General features: G+C 44.2%; 2 protein-coding genes across 2 annotated transcripts; both read right to left on the reverse strand.

Moving 5' to 3' along the window:
- Positions 1-4199: 4199 nt before the first annotated feature.
- Positions 4200-8107, reverse strand: LOC119350336. The gene is made up of 6 exons (XM_037618216.1): positions 7797-8107; positions 6701-7547; positions 5072-6624; positions 4887-4985; positions 4742-4810; positions 4200-4647 (listed from the first exon to the last, which is right to left on the reverse strand). The coding sequence occupies exons 1-6, from the start codon at positions 8105-8107 to the stop codon at positions 4425-4427; spliced, it is 3102 nt and encodes a 1033-aa protein (XP_037474113.1). The 3' UTR covers positions 4200-4424.
- Positions 8108-9205: 1098 nt separating this feature from the next.
- Positions 9206-15471, reverse strand: LOC119331731 (protein RRP6-like 2). The gene is made up of 14 exons (XM_037604898.1): positions 14729-15471; positions 14097-14252; positions 13195-13353; positions 13032-13115; positions 12807-12886; positions 12658-12708; positions 12435-12531; positions 12034-12116; positions 11907-11952; positions 11438-11525; positions 11186-11355; positions 10761-11054; positions 10574-10687; positions 9206-10031 (listed from the first exon to the last, which is right to left on the reverse strand). The coding sequence occupies exons 1-14, from the start codon at positions 15428-15430 to the stop codon at positions 9429-9431; spliced, it is 2727 nt and encodes a 908-aa protein (XP_037460795.1). The 5' UTR covers positions 15431-15471; the 3' UTR covers positions 9206-9428.
- Positions 15472-18243: the final 2772 nt, after the last annotated feature.

The raw sequence follows: 18243 nt of genomic DNA on the forward strand, positions 1-18243 counted from the left end.
TTTTTCTTAGTTTAATTATACGTCATCTCATCCAAATTACCTAATTAGCATGATGCATGCTACTCCCTCCATTCCCAAATATTTGTCTTTCTAGGGATTTCAAATGGACATAACATACGGATGTATGTAGACATATTTTAGAGTGTAGATTCACTCATTTTGCTCCGTATGTAGTCACTTGTTGGAATCTCTAGAAAGACAAATATTTGGGAACGAAGGGAGTACTTGATATGATACCCAAATAGATGATGCATGCTACTTGATATGATACCCCAGTAGAGGGGTATTAGATGTATATGAGTCAGACATCCTGGATTAATAAGTAAATAATCAGACTCTTTGGAAAACAGGAATTACATGCACACTCCTAAAAAAGGAATTACATGCACAATTCCCTCAAAAAAAAGAGTTACATGCAGAAAAATAAACACTGGAATTAATGCATGGTTTCCATGAGAACTGATGTCATAGTAGTTTCCTTTTCAATGAGATTTTTTTTGTGTTAGTCAAACTGTTGTGATTAGTTAGCGCATATTAATTAGAGGGAAATCTCCCCTTGTCCTGCGGCATGCAGGCGTCTTGTAGCAACCGACACATATCTTTTCCCCTCTCCTCTAACCGTTGCATCGGTTCCAACCATCGCGTCTTGTGCGATGCGTCTCTTCCAAACATATATAAGCTGTACTATTTCTATCAATCAAAACAAGTTGATCTTTTCATTCAAACACGTTATCACGCACGCTCTGCCGAGAGCACAGGAAGTCCTCGCCGACGGTGAGATGCCTGGACTCATCTCTTTCTTCCTCCGCCTCATCCGTGAGGACGGCCGCCGTCGCCGTTTCACAGCCCGTGGCCATTATGGAGTAGGCGGGCGCCGTCACCGCCGATTCGGACGCCGTGGCGCTGGACAAGGCCACCATGCCGCTATACGCGGCCCTTGACGTGGCCTCCACGCCCCCAGACACGGCCATCGCGCCGCTACTCCCGGTGACCACGCCCCAACGGTGGCCAGCCCCAGCGCGCCTCCCGCACATGCAGGAGAAGAGATCCCCGGGCCCATGCTCGCGGCTCCAACGCGGATTCCGCCTCCGCCTCCAGCGCCGACTGACGAGCCCGGCTTCTTCGTCTTTGTGCCGTTCCCGAATGGCGCCGGAGGGACGATCCAAGCCGCTGGCCCGACGCCGGTCGTGCAGCCTGAAGACGTGGACGCCGGCCCGAGTCGCAGCGCCACCGAGCACCCGCACGCCTCCACCTCCGTGCTGGACGAGGCACCGTCATCCCCGCGCGCGGTCGCCCGACCGCGCCTCCAGGACTCCGCAAGCATGGAGGGACGCCGCCGCCTCTTCAGTCGCGCCATCACCGCCATCGACCGCCGTGAAAGCAGCCACTCCGGCCTTGCCTCCGATCTGCCGAACGGCGTCCCTGCCGGCGTCGTCTACATCTCCTCGTCCGAGGAAGAAGGAGGCACGTCGGCGACCACTTTGTGAGAAGCAGCAATGGAGTGTGTGGGGGTGGCGGCGCACAGGAGTTGGTCGGGAGGATTGGGATCCCTCGATCCCTAATCACCAGCCGTATAAAGGCCAGCCGACCGCCCCCACTCCACGTGGGCTTTGGGCCTGTGCCCAGATAGTCCCTGGCTACGGGCTGAATTGCAGAAATTTCTCTTTCTTTCTTCTGTTTAATCCTTTTAACAGTAGTTGTAGCAGTAATTTATCACTGTTTTAGTACTGTTTAGCCTATGTACATGTAGTTATTTACATTCTAGTCTGGTATTTAGATTTACTCTATTTTAGGACTTGTGTAAATATTTGTAGGCTGTTTACATTATGTAATGTATTTGATAATGTAAATAAAGGACCAACATTATCTAGAAATGTCATGTTCAATGTGTTTACCACATTCCAATTTTCTAGAACATGTTCCAACGATTGAGATTAATTTCTCTCGTACAACAAACTTGCAAATTTTTGATACACGCCTCCCTCATTATATTTGGAATCACGGTCTATATTTTGTCCAATTCGACAAATGATTACCTTCAATGTGCATTTCCTTATATTTGAATTGATAACATACACACAGTAATAGAAACAAATGCATCTACTGACATTGTCAGATTATGTAGCCTATTACTGTGAGATCCATGCGATCTTGGACGTGTTATGTTCAATCAATTGAGGTCTACATTATTCAAGTTCTTCACTTGAGTATCAAATTTTGCACCATTATTACAATACAACCATGATGGTTTTTAATTTACCCTAGTAAATTAATTATCTCTGGTTCATCCATGTAGGTAAACGATGACCGCAAAAGAATTTGAGGAGCTTGCCCTCAATGGCCACAACTACCCTACATGGGCCATGGACGTCAAGATCAGTCTTGCTTCCCGTGGGATAGCGCGTGCAATCCAGGACCCGGAGACTCCTCTACCGGCCGGAACCACGCCGCTGACAGAACAACAAAACTATGCAAGTTTATACATCATAAGGCATCATATTCACCCAGATCTTAAGTCTGAATACTTAGAGGAGGAATCTCCCAGTACTCTGTTTCTAGCCCTCAAAACAAGATATGAACAGCAGAAGGCAGTTGTCCTGCCAGAAGCACTCCATGATTGGACTCACCTTCGTCTTCAGGATTTCAAGTCCATCGGTGAGTGCAACCACAAGGTTCATAAGATAAGTTCCAAACTGCGCTTTTGCGGGAAGGAACCTACTGACGCGGAGAAGATAGAGAAAACTTTATCTACTATGCTCCCTTCAGACAGGATCCTCCAGCAGCAATACGGTGCTCGCAACTATACTGTCTATTTCGAGCTTATTCATATGTTACTTGAGGCTAAAAAGCATGATGAGCTACTCGCTAAGAATGGCTCTCAACGCCCAGTTGGGGCACAACCTTTACCTGAAGTTCATATGAATGTCGCGAATAGACAGAAGTTTGATGGTGCCTTTAGAGGCAATCAATCAAATGTCCAGAACAAGCGAAAGCGCATTAGGAACAGGAGGTCTAGGAACTCAGACAAGGGAAAAGGCACTGCAAAGCCCAAGCATGATAAATCTCTGCTTTGCAACAAGTGTGGATGCTACACGCACCCCACCGACAAGTGCAAGATCCCAAAGCATCTGGTTATGTTGTACCAGCAATCTCAGGGACGCAAAGCACCTCAAGGGAAGAGGTTCGAAGCCAATTTCAACCTTCATTCAGACAGCACCAATGGAGCCGGTAGTTCGCACGACGTTCCTCCTGGACCGAGCAACACCATTGTGTTCCATCAACCAGAGGACCTTGCCGACACGGAAAACATGATGATTGAGTACACCTCAAACGAAGTGTTTGGAGACTTTGACTAGTCCCACAATCTCCATAGTGATCTATTTAGCTATGTCCATTTGTGATGTTGTAATAAGAATATAAGTATTGTTGTTGTCCTTATATTGTATCAGCACATTTGATATAATAAGATTGTAATTGTACTAACATATTTGATATAAATAAGATTGTATTCTATGTATTTACATGACATTTTCTTATTGAAAGTTCTTTGTTTTATATATAGTTCTCTACGGTGACAATCCGATGGAAGAGGAATTATGCCTTGTGGATAGTGCAACCACAAACTCCATACTGAGGGAGATGAAATATTTTCAAACTCTGGAAAAGATGAATGGAGATATTCTAACTATCGCTGGACGCGATACGGTAATCGTTGGCACTGGACGTGCCATATTTACCCTCCCAGGTGGTACACAAGTGACAATTGAGGATGCTTTGTTGTATGAGAGAATTCCTTATTTGGCCTTCTCTTAAAATTTGGTTCCCTTTTTGGCCCTAAAAGATCTTTTTTTCCTTTTCTGACACTCAAACTTCATTTTGTTCCCTCTATGACATTTCCGTCAGTTTTGCAAACTAACACCGTTAAATACAACATGAAAAGTCCATTTTACCCCTGGTGTATTTTGTGACCAAAATGGAAGCCAAAACAGTGGCAATATGAACTGGAATATATTACCAAATGAAACAAAATCTGCAATTATCCCCTGTACAGTACAGTACACACATGCACAAATTTCAATTGAAAATTTGGACAGAGCCTCCCTTGTATTTTGGAGGCATATCCCGTGTACAGTACACATATGCACAAAAAACACACATAATTGCTCCAGGTTCACATATATGCAAACATCCCACATAGCTGGTCATCTACACACATTCAGGTTCACATAAAAGTGACATACAATAGTCCAGGTTCACATAAAGATGACATAATAGCCCAGGTTCACAACAGGTCGCATATAGCACGTAAAGAGGGTTCACAACAGGTCGCATATAGCACGTAAAGAGCCAAGGTCCACACATATATCACATAAACAGCTCAGCTTTCAAAATGAGACATGATACGGAAAGTAATGACATGAGAATCACAAACTAAGTCTCCTTTTGCTTCGTGTGCTCATTGCAGGGCTAGCAGGGTTGAATTTCTTGCTGCGTGTACCCATTGCAGGGCTGTCAAGTGGCACCATAGGAAGGTGTGGAGTAATTTCAGCAACCTCTTTGCTTTTTCTTTTGGCATGTACCTTCACAGCAACATGTGTTTTCTTTTTGGCAACATCATGTTCGCCACAAATGGGTTGTGTTCCTGATCTAGACATACACGTACATGACATACAGGTAGCCCAAGTTAACAATAGAATAATGCATAACATAACATTAGAACTTCGAAACTACCATAGGTTACCTTTTTGCTCCTCCGGATCCAGATTTACCACCTTTCCCTTTTTCCTTGGTTGTTTTCTCCAAGATTTGGCTATGATGAGAAGAATGCACTTAGAACACAAAGGCATAATTAATTATATTTAATTATGAGCATGGTTGTTGCTAACCTTGGCGGAAAACGCATGGCTGATGGAGCATCATCCTCGCAAGGCACAATTGATGATTGAGCTGATTTTGTGGTCTTTGTCCTCTTCTTTGGTGGTCCTCTACATGAGCATCAAAAAAATAGTTAACATGTATGGTTTTTACAAAAAAAAATGCAAGTGATGCAATATACAATAAAATTCATTACCTCACAGCTAAAATAGCGGCAATGTCATCTGGGTTACCCTTCTTGCATTTGTGCCAATGATGCCCATAGTCCTTGCAAATAGGGCATAAGTGTTGGCCGCTTTTTCTTTTCTTCTCACTGCAGCCTTTATACCTCTCAGTTTTAGGCCTACCCAATGTGGCTTTTAGTAGTGGTGGAAACATGAAGAATCCATGGTCTGATTTAGGCCACTGGTTCTTGTCAACCATGGCAGGGATTAGTTGGTCATAAGCTGCTCTAAATTTGTGAATGGAGTAACACAAGTCCACATAGTTCTCTATGCGTGCATTGGTAAGAGATGTGATAAATGCTAGACCATGTTTGCAAGGAAGGCCAGAAACTTCCCATTGTCTACAAGAACATGTCCTGTCAAGCAAGTTGACCACAAACCTAAAGCCGCTGCCTCCCAATGCGGTTACTTCAGCAACTTCTTCTGAGCTTTCAACCACCTCCAAGTTTAATTCTCTGGTCTTTGCATTCAACTTCTTAATTATGTGGGGAAGAATCAACCCAACTAACTTTCTTGCTACCTTTCTCCTTCGGTTCCACATGATCATAATCAATTGCCTAAGCTTATCAAAGAAGTCGTCCAAGTTCAAGGACTTGTGATGCTTAATCCAATTATTGAAGCACTCAGCCAAGTTGTTTGTAACATAATCCACCTTGGAAATTGTTGAGAACTGACTCCTAGACCACAACCTAGTGTGCCACTTCCTAAGATATGCAGTTGCCGTTGGCTTTGCTATGTCCATTGCAACCCAATTTTTCTCAAATAAATATGGGTTCCATGAGTAAGCAGCAGCCCAAAGGTGGTCATCAAAAACCTTTCCATGAAACTTCTTCTTGAAGTTGGACACCAAGTGAAACATACATTCCCTATGTTCAGCCTCTGGGAACACTTCTTTTACACCGGTCATCACTGGCTGCCCAGCGTCGGTGCATATGGTTAAACCCCTTGGGGATCCTATGGCTTGCCTAACCAATTGCATGAACCAGATCCAGTTCTCATTAGTTTCAGAATCAAAAACACCCATACAGACTGGATACATCCAACTATGGCCATCAACGGCGGTAGCACTAGCCAGTTGCCCCTTGAATCTGCCTGTCAAGAAGGTGCTATCTACTGCCAAGTATGGCCTGCAACCACTAAGGAACCCGTCGATGCAAGGCTTCAAAGCGACAAAAAATCTCTTAAATCTGATTTTATCTTTTATTGTGTGGTGCTCAATTATCACTATGCTACCGGGGCAGCACCTTTCAATTTGTGCCTTAAAACTATACAGATTATCAAAGCTTGTATCCCAATCACCATATAGTTCCTTCAAGGCTAGCAGCTTACCCATGTATACTCTCTTGTACTTGATGTTGATTCCATGGTGCTCTTTAAGCTTCTTTCGCAATGCCTTTGGTCCTAGAGTTGCATCCTCAATTAGCCAATCCTTCACGTGCTCACATATCCACCGCTTGGTTGCATTCTTTATCTTCTTTTTCCTTTTTGTACTTGAGCAATCATGACCACAAGAGTTCTTTCTCACCTACAAAAGACAAACATAGATAATTAGTAAAGATCTTTTAACAATTTAAGCACACATGAGTAAAGTTAGAAATTACCATTACGGTGCACCCATCTTCCATTGTAGAAGCATATATCCTCCATGGACACTTATCTTCATCCCTTCTTGAACAATAAGCCCTGAACCTATGTGGTGCACTTTTCTCGGTGTTAAACTCGAATTCATGTTTGATTGCATGTTGAGAAAGCGCCAATTTAAACTCTGCCATATTGGGATATTTTCTTCCTTCGGTCATTGGGGGATCTAATTTATCATATTCTAAATGTGGTGCATGCTCTGCCTCGTGCACTTCCTCATCTTCCTCTACTTCCTCATCGCTCTCATCCTCGCTCACATCCTCGCTCTCATGATCAGGAACATAGTCTTCGTCCCTTTCTTTATCGGAACAGGGAACCATGATAAGAGGATCTAATTTATCATAATCATCATCGTCTAAATAAATATTTTCCTCATCAACACCAACATGTTCATTCTCAGGTATTGGGTTGCGAAGATAATCATCGTCGTCTTGTTCTGTGATGCTAGGTTGGATATGCACATCAATATGCCACTCCGTGATAGGCTCATATGGTTCAGATGGATCACAATATGCAACAAACAAGTGCACAACCTTTGTCTTAGAGAGTTTCTCAAACATAGACACCAATTCCTGGTCAGATGTTACTTCTGGGTAGATTTTAAGAAAAGGATCATAGTACTGAACATGTGCAACTTCCAAATAGCGAGGCGAGTACTGCTCTACGATTGATTCAACCAAGTCCTTATAATTTGTTAAGTCGGAATCAATAACCTTATCATAACAAAAGCATTTGATATCCTTCCTAGCTTTTTTTGGGTTGCCAAGCAATTTGATTTTCAGCAAATATGTTGAATTTGGATCCATCCTGTAAAAGCAAAAGATCAATTGTGCATGAACATACTTGCTTCATGTTTTAAACAAAAAATGTGACATGTGTAAACAGATTATCCAATATAACATATTTGCTTTATATGAACATAATCTTTGTCTATTGTTTCATTGCAGATTTGGCAGCAACAAATATCCATCTCTAACTACTCTGTTGCATCTTCGATCCATCTCAAGGACGTATCATGGCAGCAAATACTCAAATATAGAGAAAACAGGCACTTACCCTTGTAGCCATGCCGGAGCACTTGCATCCGAGGCCGTCGCACCTGAACCTCCCTCTGCCTCCCCGCCATGGCCGCCCTCCGGCGCCGCACCTGGAGCTCCCTCCGCCTCCCCGCCATGGACGCCCTCCAGTGGCGCGCCTGGAACTCCCTCCGCCTCCCCGGCATGGACGCCCTTCGCCTCCCCGCCATGGCCGCCCGTCGCCTCCCCGCCATGGCCGCCCGAGGCCGAGACCGGCGCAGCGTCGGCCACGCCCTCCACCGCGCCGTCCATCCCGCCACCAGTAGCAGCATCGGCCACACCCTCCTCCATCCGCGATTTTTTTAGGGTTAGGGATCGAGGGAGGGAAAGGGGAATCGAGCAGAGTAGGGAGGGGATCGGGGGGTTGACCCAGCGCAGCGCCTGACGGTTCGCTCAACCAGTTTTTTTTTCAGCGTCCTAGCAGGGGTAAGAACAACATTTCCAGTCACAGTTAACGTTGCTAACAGCAAAAACTGACAGATGTGTCAAAGAAGGAAGAAAATGAAGTTGTGGTGTCAAAAAAGGAAAAATAAAATTTTTAGGGTCAAAAAGGGAACTAGATTTTAAGAATGGGTCAAATAAGGAATTCTCTCCTAATCCCGACTCATCACGTACCCTGATCAGTTATCGAGATATCCGTAAAAATGGCTTTCACATTGAAACTCATGAAGACAACAAAAAGGAGTATCTACTCTTCACCAAAGATCACGGATATGGCAAGCAGGTACATGAAAAAATTCCTTCTCTATCATCAGGTTTGTACTATACGTACATCAAACCCGTAGAACATGTTGCATACAAAGTAATTTTTCAAAATGTTGATGCATTTCAAACCTGGCATGATCGCCTAGGCCATCCCGGGATCGGGATGAACGTTGATGCACATCAGCTCGGAGAAGGGGGGAAGGGGAAGGTAGCAGCCTGGAAGAAGAAGCGGTGACATAAAGCATATTTTTCTTAATTTAATTATACGTCATCTCATCCAAATTACCTAATTAGCATGATGCATGCTACTCCCTCCATTCCCAAATATTTGTCTTTCTAGGGATTTCAAATGGACATAACATACGGATGTATTCCGTATGTAGTCACTTGTTGAAATCTCTAGAAAGACAAATATTTGGAAACGGAGGGAGTACTTGATATGATACCCAAATAGATGATGCATGCTACTTGATATGATACCCCAGTAGAGGGGTATTAGATGTATACGAGTCAGACATCCTGGATTAATAAGTAAATAATCAGACTCTTTGGAAAACAGGAATTACATGCACACCCCTAAAAAAAGGAATTACATGCACAATTCCCTCAAAAAAAAAAGGAGTTACATGCAGAAAAATAAACACTGGAATTAATGCATGGTTTCCATGAGAACTGATGTCATAGTAGTTTCCTTTTCAATGAGATTTTTTTTGTGTTAGTCAAACAACCAGAAGAAGGTTGGAAGCGATCAATTGTGTTAGTCATCAAACAGGCCTCCATAGTATCTCACAGAAAGCATTTCCAATGACTTACCGACGAATGCCAAATCATGCGCGTTGTTCCACTTCCCCCTGTACTCTTTAGGTTACATACAATGCCTCGGTCGGGTAGTACATCTCTCAACTAACTAATGGTACGTATCACTCCTGTTGCCAGAAGGTGGGAAAGCCTGTCGCCTTCGTGGATTCTGGAAATTCCCCTCATCCTCTTCGCCGCCACCAGCACCGGGGGTTTGTTTCGAACTTTTCCGTTTATCTCCAGAATCCGCATTGATGGCCCTGGCAACTGCATTGTCCTTTCTTCTCTCAGATCTAACCTCTCCAAATGAAGTATTCTTTCTAGCTTCAGCGTAATCGAAGGCCTTCAGCTGATCATTAAATTCTGGTTCTTCCAGTGCTTGGTGCTTCTGTTGAAGGTCTCTGCTCTCGTTGAGGGATCTGAAGCGCTGCTCGATGCCAGAGGAAAGCTCAGGAGGGGAGCTACACACATCGGTATCTCCAGGTTTGCACTCACTCTGTCCATCTGCGTTGCCGTTTTCTGGGTCATCTGTTCCAGTGTCCAGCTGAATCACTTCCTCCATCCGAGACGCAGGATCCTCGCACATGATTTCCGCTTCAGGTTCCACCGATTTTGCTACTGGAAGGCTACTTGCTGGAGGATTTGCACCACCTGAGAAATGATGGAAAGGCAGTACCACAGAAGACTTGATCTTCTCCACCTTGCTTTTACTCTGCATTTGTAACACAAGCCAAACAAAGTCAAGCATTACTAGGGAAAGCTAATGCGGGGAAAGTGCTTTCTGTTGCACCCCAAAAACAGAACAAGGATAACATCATATATTGCAGATTAGTGAGCTTATAAAAACCTAAAGTCCCATAACGAAGACAAGTCACCAACCTTTCCACAGTGAGAACTTTGGTACAAATTTCAAGTAGCATCTATACTGAGACGTTGACATTTACCCCATGTGGCTATATAGAGAGAATAGAGACTACAAAGGAAATTCGCAAAAAGAGACTATTCCATATCTTGCCCCTTAACTACTTGAGTAAAGTGGGAGCTCTTAGTTTATATCTCTTTGGAACAAAACTCATAACTAATTTATTTACATGCACTTATTTTCCAACAGTGCCACAGGTATCCCGCGTAGGTAAGGGGTTGGGGTACACCCACAGTTCAAACACAATTAGTAAATTAATTCAAGATCTCCATCACTTGTTAATTCTACAGCGGAGGAAAGAGAAAAAAGGACAGAGCAGAAACATCCAATACCTGGTCACTTGAAAATCCTGGAAATAGATTTGGCCTTCTTGCGGTAGAGGGTTTTCCTAACAGAGCACCAAAAGCCGTAGGTCTCTTCGATACTTGAACTGTTGCCTTTATTACCTGAACAATGGAGCTGTTTAGGTACTGATACAGCAGAAGAAATATAGCAAACAAAGGCAAATGATTTTCTTACTTGCTGCTGACCACCACCATTGCCCGGTATCACTGTATCTGCTTGCTCAGTAGCGCCTGGCAACGCCCCAAAGCTCTTGGTTTCAGGTGTGATGTTATCTAGTTGCAAATTACCTAAAGAAGCTCCGCTCGTAACATTCCCCATACAGAAAGAAGCAGTATGGACATTTGTAATCACTGTGGGAGCTACATCAGGTGCAGCAATCAGCTGAAGATTATTTTCATTACTATCAGCATCGACGGCAGGAATCATTTCAGTGTCTTCACTGCCGTCCTTCGCTTCTGCCGCCATTAACTGCACAAAATGATGCATTAGTATGAAAAGCAGCCCAGATTCCTTAGTAAATCTCTGAGAAGTTAGTTCCTACAGATTGCAACAGTAAAGGAATGATAATAGATAAGTTTCACATAGATCACCAGAACTACCTCTTCCAGCCTTCCTTTCTTCAGTTGCTCAGCTATACTTTCAAAAGCATCGGCATTTGCGACGGCATTCCTTATGATAGTAATGACATGTCCGAGATAGTGCTCAAGAAATTTATTTTTTGACTTCACTGTTCTTTTTAACCTCCCAGTGGTCACAGGCATCTGTTTGGCTGTAGTCCAAATTCGAAGGATATATTAGCCAGGCTGACTAACGCATGTAAGCAATGTACATAGATTAGGAAAGAGCAATGCCTATTTCAAGTAGAGTCTTATTGGGTAATATATAACCAGTGCTCTCATCCTCGGCACGAGCGACGCCATCTCTCCATTGATATAGACCCTGTGATGGGAAAGAACTACATAAGGAATGGTAGAAATGATTTCATTTCAACTTATAACTGAGTATTAGGTAGTCACAAATAACAGTCTAGCACATTAGGCAAGCAGAGGCATAAAACACAAAACAGATCAATGTCATAAATAAAATTAAAATGTCTTTTCATTAAGGTAGATCATCTGGAGTTAAAGAAACCAGGCACAACTTACAACAGTGTAGTATAAATAAGAAAGCATCCACAAGGACTGAACTATGGGGTCTGGAAGAACTGTGTTCATTTTCAGCAAAACGCAGTGTATGTGTCCAAGTGGAGAAAACTTCTCAAGGATCAAGATGCCAGTACCAACAAGAATCACAAACACTTCAAACAGGAAAAGTACTTACAGCAAGAACTGCCAGCTGCCTTGCACTCAAGTCATTTTCTTTCAACCTGCAATTACATAAAAAATGACATTACACTGCTAGAATGGTTTCTAGAACAAAAACATGGTAAACCAAGAGAAATACAAACCCATGTATGTAAAGGTATGATGAATCAGTCAGCAGCTCCTTCTCATATAGTTGCAAGCAAATTTCATTGCTGCGCTTGCAAACCTGCAGTAATGGCAGACATCTGATTACTTGTTTGTATGCTCTACGGTCCACACAAGTTCAGGTACTGAAGTCAGAAGTCAATCCATAAGTAACAAAAGTGGTAGCAAAAGAATGTGCTTGTGTTCCTCAACACACAAGTTTACATCAGTTCTAAGGCACGCATTCTGAAATTCAAGCACACAATCAATTGCATCAGATACCGCATAGAAGTTGTCAACCAGAGGCAGAGAATACCAAACAATGCATGTAAAAGAAACTTAACCATCAAACAAGCAATCGGGGAAAGACTAGTGAGCAAAACAAACAAAAAAACATTACCTCCAAAAGAAGATCATCGCCTGAAGACTCATTCACCAATCGCAATCGCATCAAGTCATATATGTAGAGAAGATAGTGTGTATCTTCTCTAGCATACCTGAAACGCATAGTCACAATCAGACACACTTGATGGATATATTTAGTGAGGGCAGAGTAAATAAGAAATGGAAGAACAAAATGCGGCAATCCAAAGCTAATCCAAGAGGAATTCAAAGCACTGTACTTGGTCATTTCATCAGGAAGTGGCCTCAGCCTCCAATCTGCACTCTGATATCTGCAGGAGATGTATGTCTTAGTCATGTTCTTCAGAATATAATTCGTGACATGGCAAGTATAAGAAAAGTGTACTCTAGAATGAGAAGTAGTATCTACTCTTTGTTTGCTGTCACTCCACAGAAATATTGCAGAAGATGCTCCAGGCTGTTGCGGTCCATTTGTAAGATTCTTGAAGCCTATTTGCATTTTGATGAGAAGATCAAGCTTTAATTTATAGAAAACCAAAATGGCCATTTTAACTAAATAATTTAATCATAAAAGAAAACAATAACTGAACTGGATGCTAGGGCCATGCTACTGTTTATCTATGCTGAATCATACCTGCCCTGTGTCGAAAAGGTTGCACACATATATTCCAAAGTCCCTTTGAAGCCATATTATATCACGACCTGCCCCATGCATTACCTATTTTCCCATGAGAGCGATGAGAAACTGGACGTTGAACAATAGCAAGAACACATATACACAAAAGAGCAAGGTGTACCTTCTTCTTAGTTGGATCTTGAAAAACTTCTCTCAAGTTCTCACCAAGACAATTGCGGAGCTTAAGAGTGTCTACAATAAAGTCCTCAGTTCTAGTTGAAATCTGCATCAGGCAGGTGAGACCCTGAAAAGACCTATAGTGGTTGTGTTCCAAATCAACCTGAAAACAGAAAAATAAATGGAAATTGATTTAAGTTAGTAATTAGAGTATCCTGACACCAAAAAAACAATTCAATTGTACACAGTGACAATAGTTAGCAGTAGACAGTAGTTAGGAGGCAAAAGAAGACTGCAGAGCATGCTACATACTCCCTCCGTCCTAAAATAAGTGTCTCAACTTTGTACTAGCTCTAGTATAAATTTGTACTAAGCTCAAGACACTTATTTTGGGACGGAGGGAGTATTTGTGTAACCTGCGGCAGAAGTTGTGAATTTGCGTTGTTGGATGCGTACTACACTGAACATGAAAAAATTATAAGGAGGCAGAAACAACTATTGGCAGCAAAGGTGGAGTGAAACAAGGCAAGAAAGATGATGGTAAGTAATGAAACCTAAAGCACGGCATGCGAATGACTATTTAACATTTACAGCATGCCATATGAATATGAGTATTTAATTGTCAACGTCCATGCCTTAACAACTCTAGCAGGCAGGAAAAGCCCAACTTTCCACATAGATCTAGCACTGCAATGAGAATTGTGACTCTGGTACTAATAGCAACGTAATTAAACTTCTGAGTATTTTATAGTAAAATACAATCGACAGAATCAAAAGTATACTGCAAGTTACAATTCATATATGGTCGGCCAGACAGCTAGTTGAGTCGTGAGGCATAAGCAAGAACAATACTGCATTTAAGTGGAAGCAAGAAAACCGATAGATACTACTAGTATTGTTACTTACAGCAAACTCAGTTGCACTCTTCAGCTTTGCCACCAACACTTCCAAGGTTTTCCGGTCTTCAACAAATGTAAAAGGGGTGTCATCTAAAGCAGGTGGCTTTAATGGCTCACTTTCAGGAACACGCCTGTCAAATAGTTGCTCCATGGGGAGTTTTTCCTGCATTGAGACAACGGCGTCACACCACTCTGCTCACATTTGATAAATACATGCAGAATAAAGAAAACAGCACTTCTCTCCAATTTCTCTGACAGAAACACTGATATTAGATAAATTACTCTGCTGACTCTTCATTCCTCCATACTCATGTTATTTTCTTTCCCTAATTTTATTCACATAATCTCGTATGGCATCTAGTCTCCACTACCTAACGCATTTCAATAGTCATGTACCAGCTAATTTAAGGTTTTATACTACCAAATATTGAGAAAACTAATCACCGTCCGTGTGCAACACTTGATAATCTTGCAAATGCAATAAACAAATTCTCTACTGCATGATTCACTAAACAATAATGGCTCATTTGGCACCTTCCATGGATGATTTCATCATAAATTTCTGAACAGATTAATCTTGAATTGTTGAGGGGGGAGGTGTGATGTGAGATTAGAGCAAAAATGTGCGGAAGCACTAACCAGTGGGTGTATGGCACGGGCACCATCATCGCTGCGCTCAAGGAAGGCATGGTCGAATGGCTTGCTCGTGTTGTCCACCACAATGCGGTGCACGTCCTGCGGGCGTGGGATGGTGGGGATGTGGAAGGGCACCTTCGGCTTTGGCCCTGATGCTGCAGCCCTATCCATGGTGGCCATCCTCACCGAACCAGAAGATCCAAAGGCCTCACTTCTGCCAACTCCTTCCTCTCCCATACCCATCTTCTTCTTCTTCTTGCCGTAGACAACCTGGAACCCGTCCCCCGCCATCTCTTCTGCCGCGACCTTCCGTCCCTGGGCCTCCTCCTTCTCCCGCAGCGCCTTGAACTCGTCCGCGGAGGCGGCAAACATCTCGAGCAGGTCGTCATTGCGGGCGACGAGCCAGTCGTAGGCGTCGTCGAGGTCCTCCGTGGGGAAAGGCTGCTGCTGCTGCTTGGGGAGGAGCATGGAGGCGCCGAGGACGGCCAGGGAGGACTCGGCCCTGGCGGCGGCGGCGGCGACGGGGGACTTGAAGGAGGGGAAGTTGTTGTAGAAATGGAAGTCGCGGGCCGGAGGGATCGCGCGGGAGCGGGCTGACAGGCGCGCGGCGGCGGAGGCGAGCGGGCCCGACGAGGCGTCGACGGCCACGGCCGACTTGTTCTGCTTCCACGGCGGCGGCGGGTGAGGAGCCTCGTCCGCTTCCATGGCGAGTTGGGTGGGGAAGTGGCGCTAGCGGTTTAGGGTTTATGGCAGAAGAAGAAAGACGGGAGCGGCCTGTTGCGAGTTATGTGTGAATTTCCGCCCCCTTTTCTATTTATTTATTTTTTGCGTGGTTTTCGTGCTGAATTTCCGCCTCCTTCCTGTACGCGGTTCTGGTGCTTTACGGTTCGAGCACACGAATGCGTACGTAGATTACATTTTCAGATCCGATCTTTGCTCCACTCCAGGAATTGTGGATTTGTGGGTCATTTTCTTCAAATCAAGACCCTTTTTTTATCATAACAACTTTATTCATTAAATAATGGCCGGATCGTTTACATGATGTGGGAGAATAAATGTAGCGACCAGACTTCAAACAGTCTGATCTCTGTGCATCAGTGTCATCCCTGAATCAGTAATGCTGACACGCATAATACTTAAAGGATTTATAACAAAGTGGCAATCACACACTTATTACATCGAATGTCTCAAAAGAGAACTTATTACAATAAATATGGCTTAAGGCCATCTAATAACGATAACATGGGAAGGTTTGGAAGATAAAGCGAGTCCATCAACTCCAACAGCATCACTGAGTAAAAGATCACGACTTAAGGCACCTTACTCGTCGTCTGAAAAGTCTGCAACATGAACGTTGCAGCCCGAAAACGGGTCAGCACATGAAATATACTGGCAATGTAACACATAGAGAGTAACGAACAGAATATAGCTATCACTACATGCATATATAGCCGGTGGAAAGCTCTATGGTTACAGTTTTTGTGATGCCCCCGATTCAATCGAACACTAATCATACACGCAAATGTGTACGATCAAGATCAGGGACTCACGGGAAGATAACACAACACAACTCTAGACACAAATCAAAATAATACAAGCTTTATATTACAAGTCAGGAGCCTCGAGGGCTCGAATACAAGCTCGATACACAAGAGTCAGCGGAAGCAACAATATCTGAGTACAGAACTAAGTTAAATAAGGATGCCTTAAGAAGGCTAGCACAAAAGCAACACAATCTAAGAGGCAAGGCCTCCTGCCTGGGACCTCCTAAACTACTCCTGGTCGTCGTAGGCCTCCAAGTAGTAGCATCCATCGACGGTGGCATCTGACTCCAGGGATCCTCCATCTGGTTGCATCAACCGGAAAGAAGAAAGAAGGGGGAAATGGGGAGCAAAGCAACCGTGAGTACTCATCCAAAGTACTCGCAAGCATCAGATCTATACTAAGTATGCATTGGTATCAAATGGAAGGGTTGTATCTGTGGACTGAACTGCATAATACCAGAATAGAGGAGGAAGGCCTAGCCTATCGAAGACTAGCATCTTCAAGCAGTTCCAAGCATCTTGCAGCATGTAGAAGAGTAAAGAATAGCAGTTTAATATTTAACAAACATGTTGTAACATTAATGCCCAGAGATCCTTCTTCGACTCCCTGCGAGAAAGCAATCCCGGAGCCACATATCTCAAGTATTCATTTGTAGTTGTATAAGATCAGGATATAAGTCTGAACGTCCATTACCGTGGACACGGTATTCGAATATATAACTTCCCTGCAGGGGTGCACCACGTTACCCAAAACGCTCGATCACTCTGGCCGGACACACATTTCTGGGGTCAATGCCCGCCCTCAAAAGATCAACACGTCGCAGCCCTACCTAGGCTCAGCAGAGAGGTCCCCGCCGGTCTACATCCTAAGCACTCCGGGGTCTTGGGCCCATCGCCCGCAGCACTCCGGGTCGTTGCGAGCAGGGTGGATACCAGCACCGCCTCGGATGGCCAGCACGACCCGACCGTGCCGCACTGCTGAACTGGACGTCTGACAAAGCTTCGGCTGATACTGCGATGTCGAGGCCCATATCTATTCTCGCGTGGTGGTTAGTGCGTAAAGGCCAGAGGCCAACTCAGAACAAATACCCAAACCATAGTGTATTATTATCTTGCGGAGACGAGCAGAGACTCACGATCGAAAGTGACACCGTCGCCCCGTCTCGTGGACGTACGACAAGGGCCTAGAATGCCCGGCCGTGCCACGTAACCATCTTGCGGGTGCTCTCCGGGCCCGCTCGACTTTCACCAAGATCTCAAGTAAAGTCAAGGTAACTGTGTGTCCAGACATCAAGGGGAAAACCCGAGGAATCACCCCCGGTGAATTCCACTCAATGTAATCATCAAGGTGAACGTAAGAGGGACCACCCTCGAGGTTCACACTTGAGGTGTTGAACGACAGAGCCGTATCGGGAATGGTGAAAGAGGAAATCACCCTTGATGACCACGACCGAATAGCTACACTACAGAGTTATCATCAGGAGTGCGTTATCACCCTCGGCACTCGATAGTAGCTCTGTAGAGTCGAGCAACTAAAGGGGCGTGATGTGATGTGAGGTGTCGGGCTCTGGTCATCGATCACGTTGATCGGGTCGTCGATGATGAAGCAGGGGCAGCAAGGACAAGTGGGGGTCACTGATGGATCACTAGCCAACCTATACTAAGTAGTTTAGGATAAGCAGGTAGGTAACAATAAGTAGGTACAAAAGCAGGCTATGCATCAGAATAGGAGCAAACAATAACAATAGCAAAATCTAATGCAAGCATGAGATGATGGAATGGGCGATATCGGAATGATCAAAGGGGGGGGCTTGCCTGGTTGCTCAGACAAGAAGGAGGGTCGTCATCGACGTAGATGATCACAGCGATAGCATCGGCCTCGGGGTCTACCAGAGAGAAGAGGGGGAAGAAACAGTAAATACACGCAAACATAAAGCATGGCATGACAATAAGCAGCACTAGGCGTGTTCTAAC

Source organism: Triticum dicoccoides, chromosome 1B, assembly GCF_002162155.2.
Source record: "Triticum dicoccoides isolate Atlit2015 ecotype Zavitan chromosome 1B, WEW_v2.0, whole genome shotgun sequence".
In the NCBI taxonomy this organism is placed as follows: domain Eukaryota; kingdom Viridiplantae; phylum Streptophyta; class Magnoliopsida; order Poales; family Poaceae; genus Triticum; species Triticum dicoccoides.

What these genes read in the sequence shown, in the direction of transcription:
- LOC119350336 (XM_037618216.1), bottom strand. Translation starts at nt 8,107, where the DNA reads ATGGAGGAGGGTGTGGCCGATGCTGCTACTGGTGGCGGGATGGACGGC. An exon ending in AAGATGGGTGCACCGTAATG is followed by an intron (nt 6,625 to 6,700) that starts GTAATTTCTAAC and finishes TGTCTTTTGTAG; the next exon opens with GTGAGAAAGAACTCTTGTGG. An exon ending in GGATCCGGAGGAGCAAAAAG is followed by an intron (nt 4,648 to 4,741) that starts GTAACCTATGGT and finishes GTGTATGTCTAG; the next exon opens with ATCAGGAACACAACCCATTT.
- LOC119331731 (XM_037604898.1), bottom strand. Translation starts at nt 15,430, where the DNA reads ATGGAAGCGGACGAGGCTCCTCACCCGCCGCCGCCGTGGAAGCAGAAC. An exon ending in TAAGACTCTACTTGAAATAG is followed by an intron (nt 11,356 to 11,437) that starts GCATTGCTCTTT and finishes TTTGGACTACAG; the next exon opens with CCAAACAGATGCCTGTGACC. An exon ending in ATGGTGGTGGTCAGCAGCAA is followed by an intron (nt 10,688 to 10,760) that starts GTAAGAAAATCA and finishes TCCATTGTTCAG; the next exon opens with GTAATAAAGGCAACAGTTCA.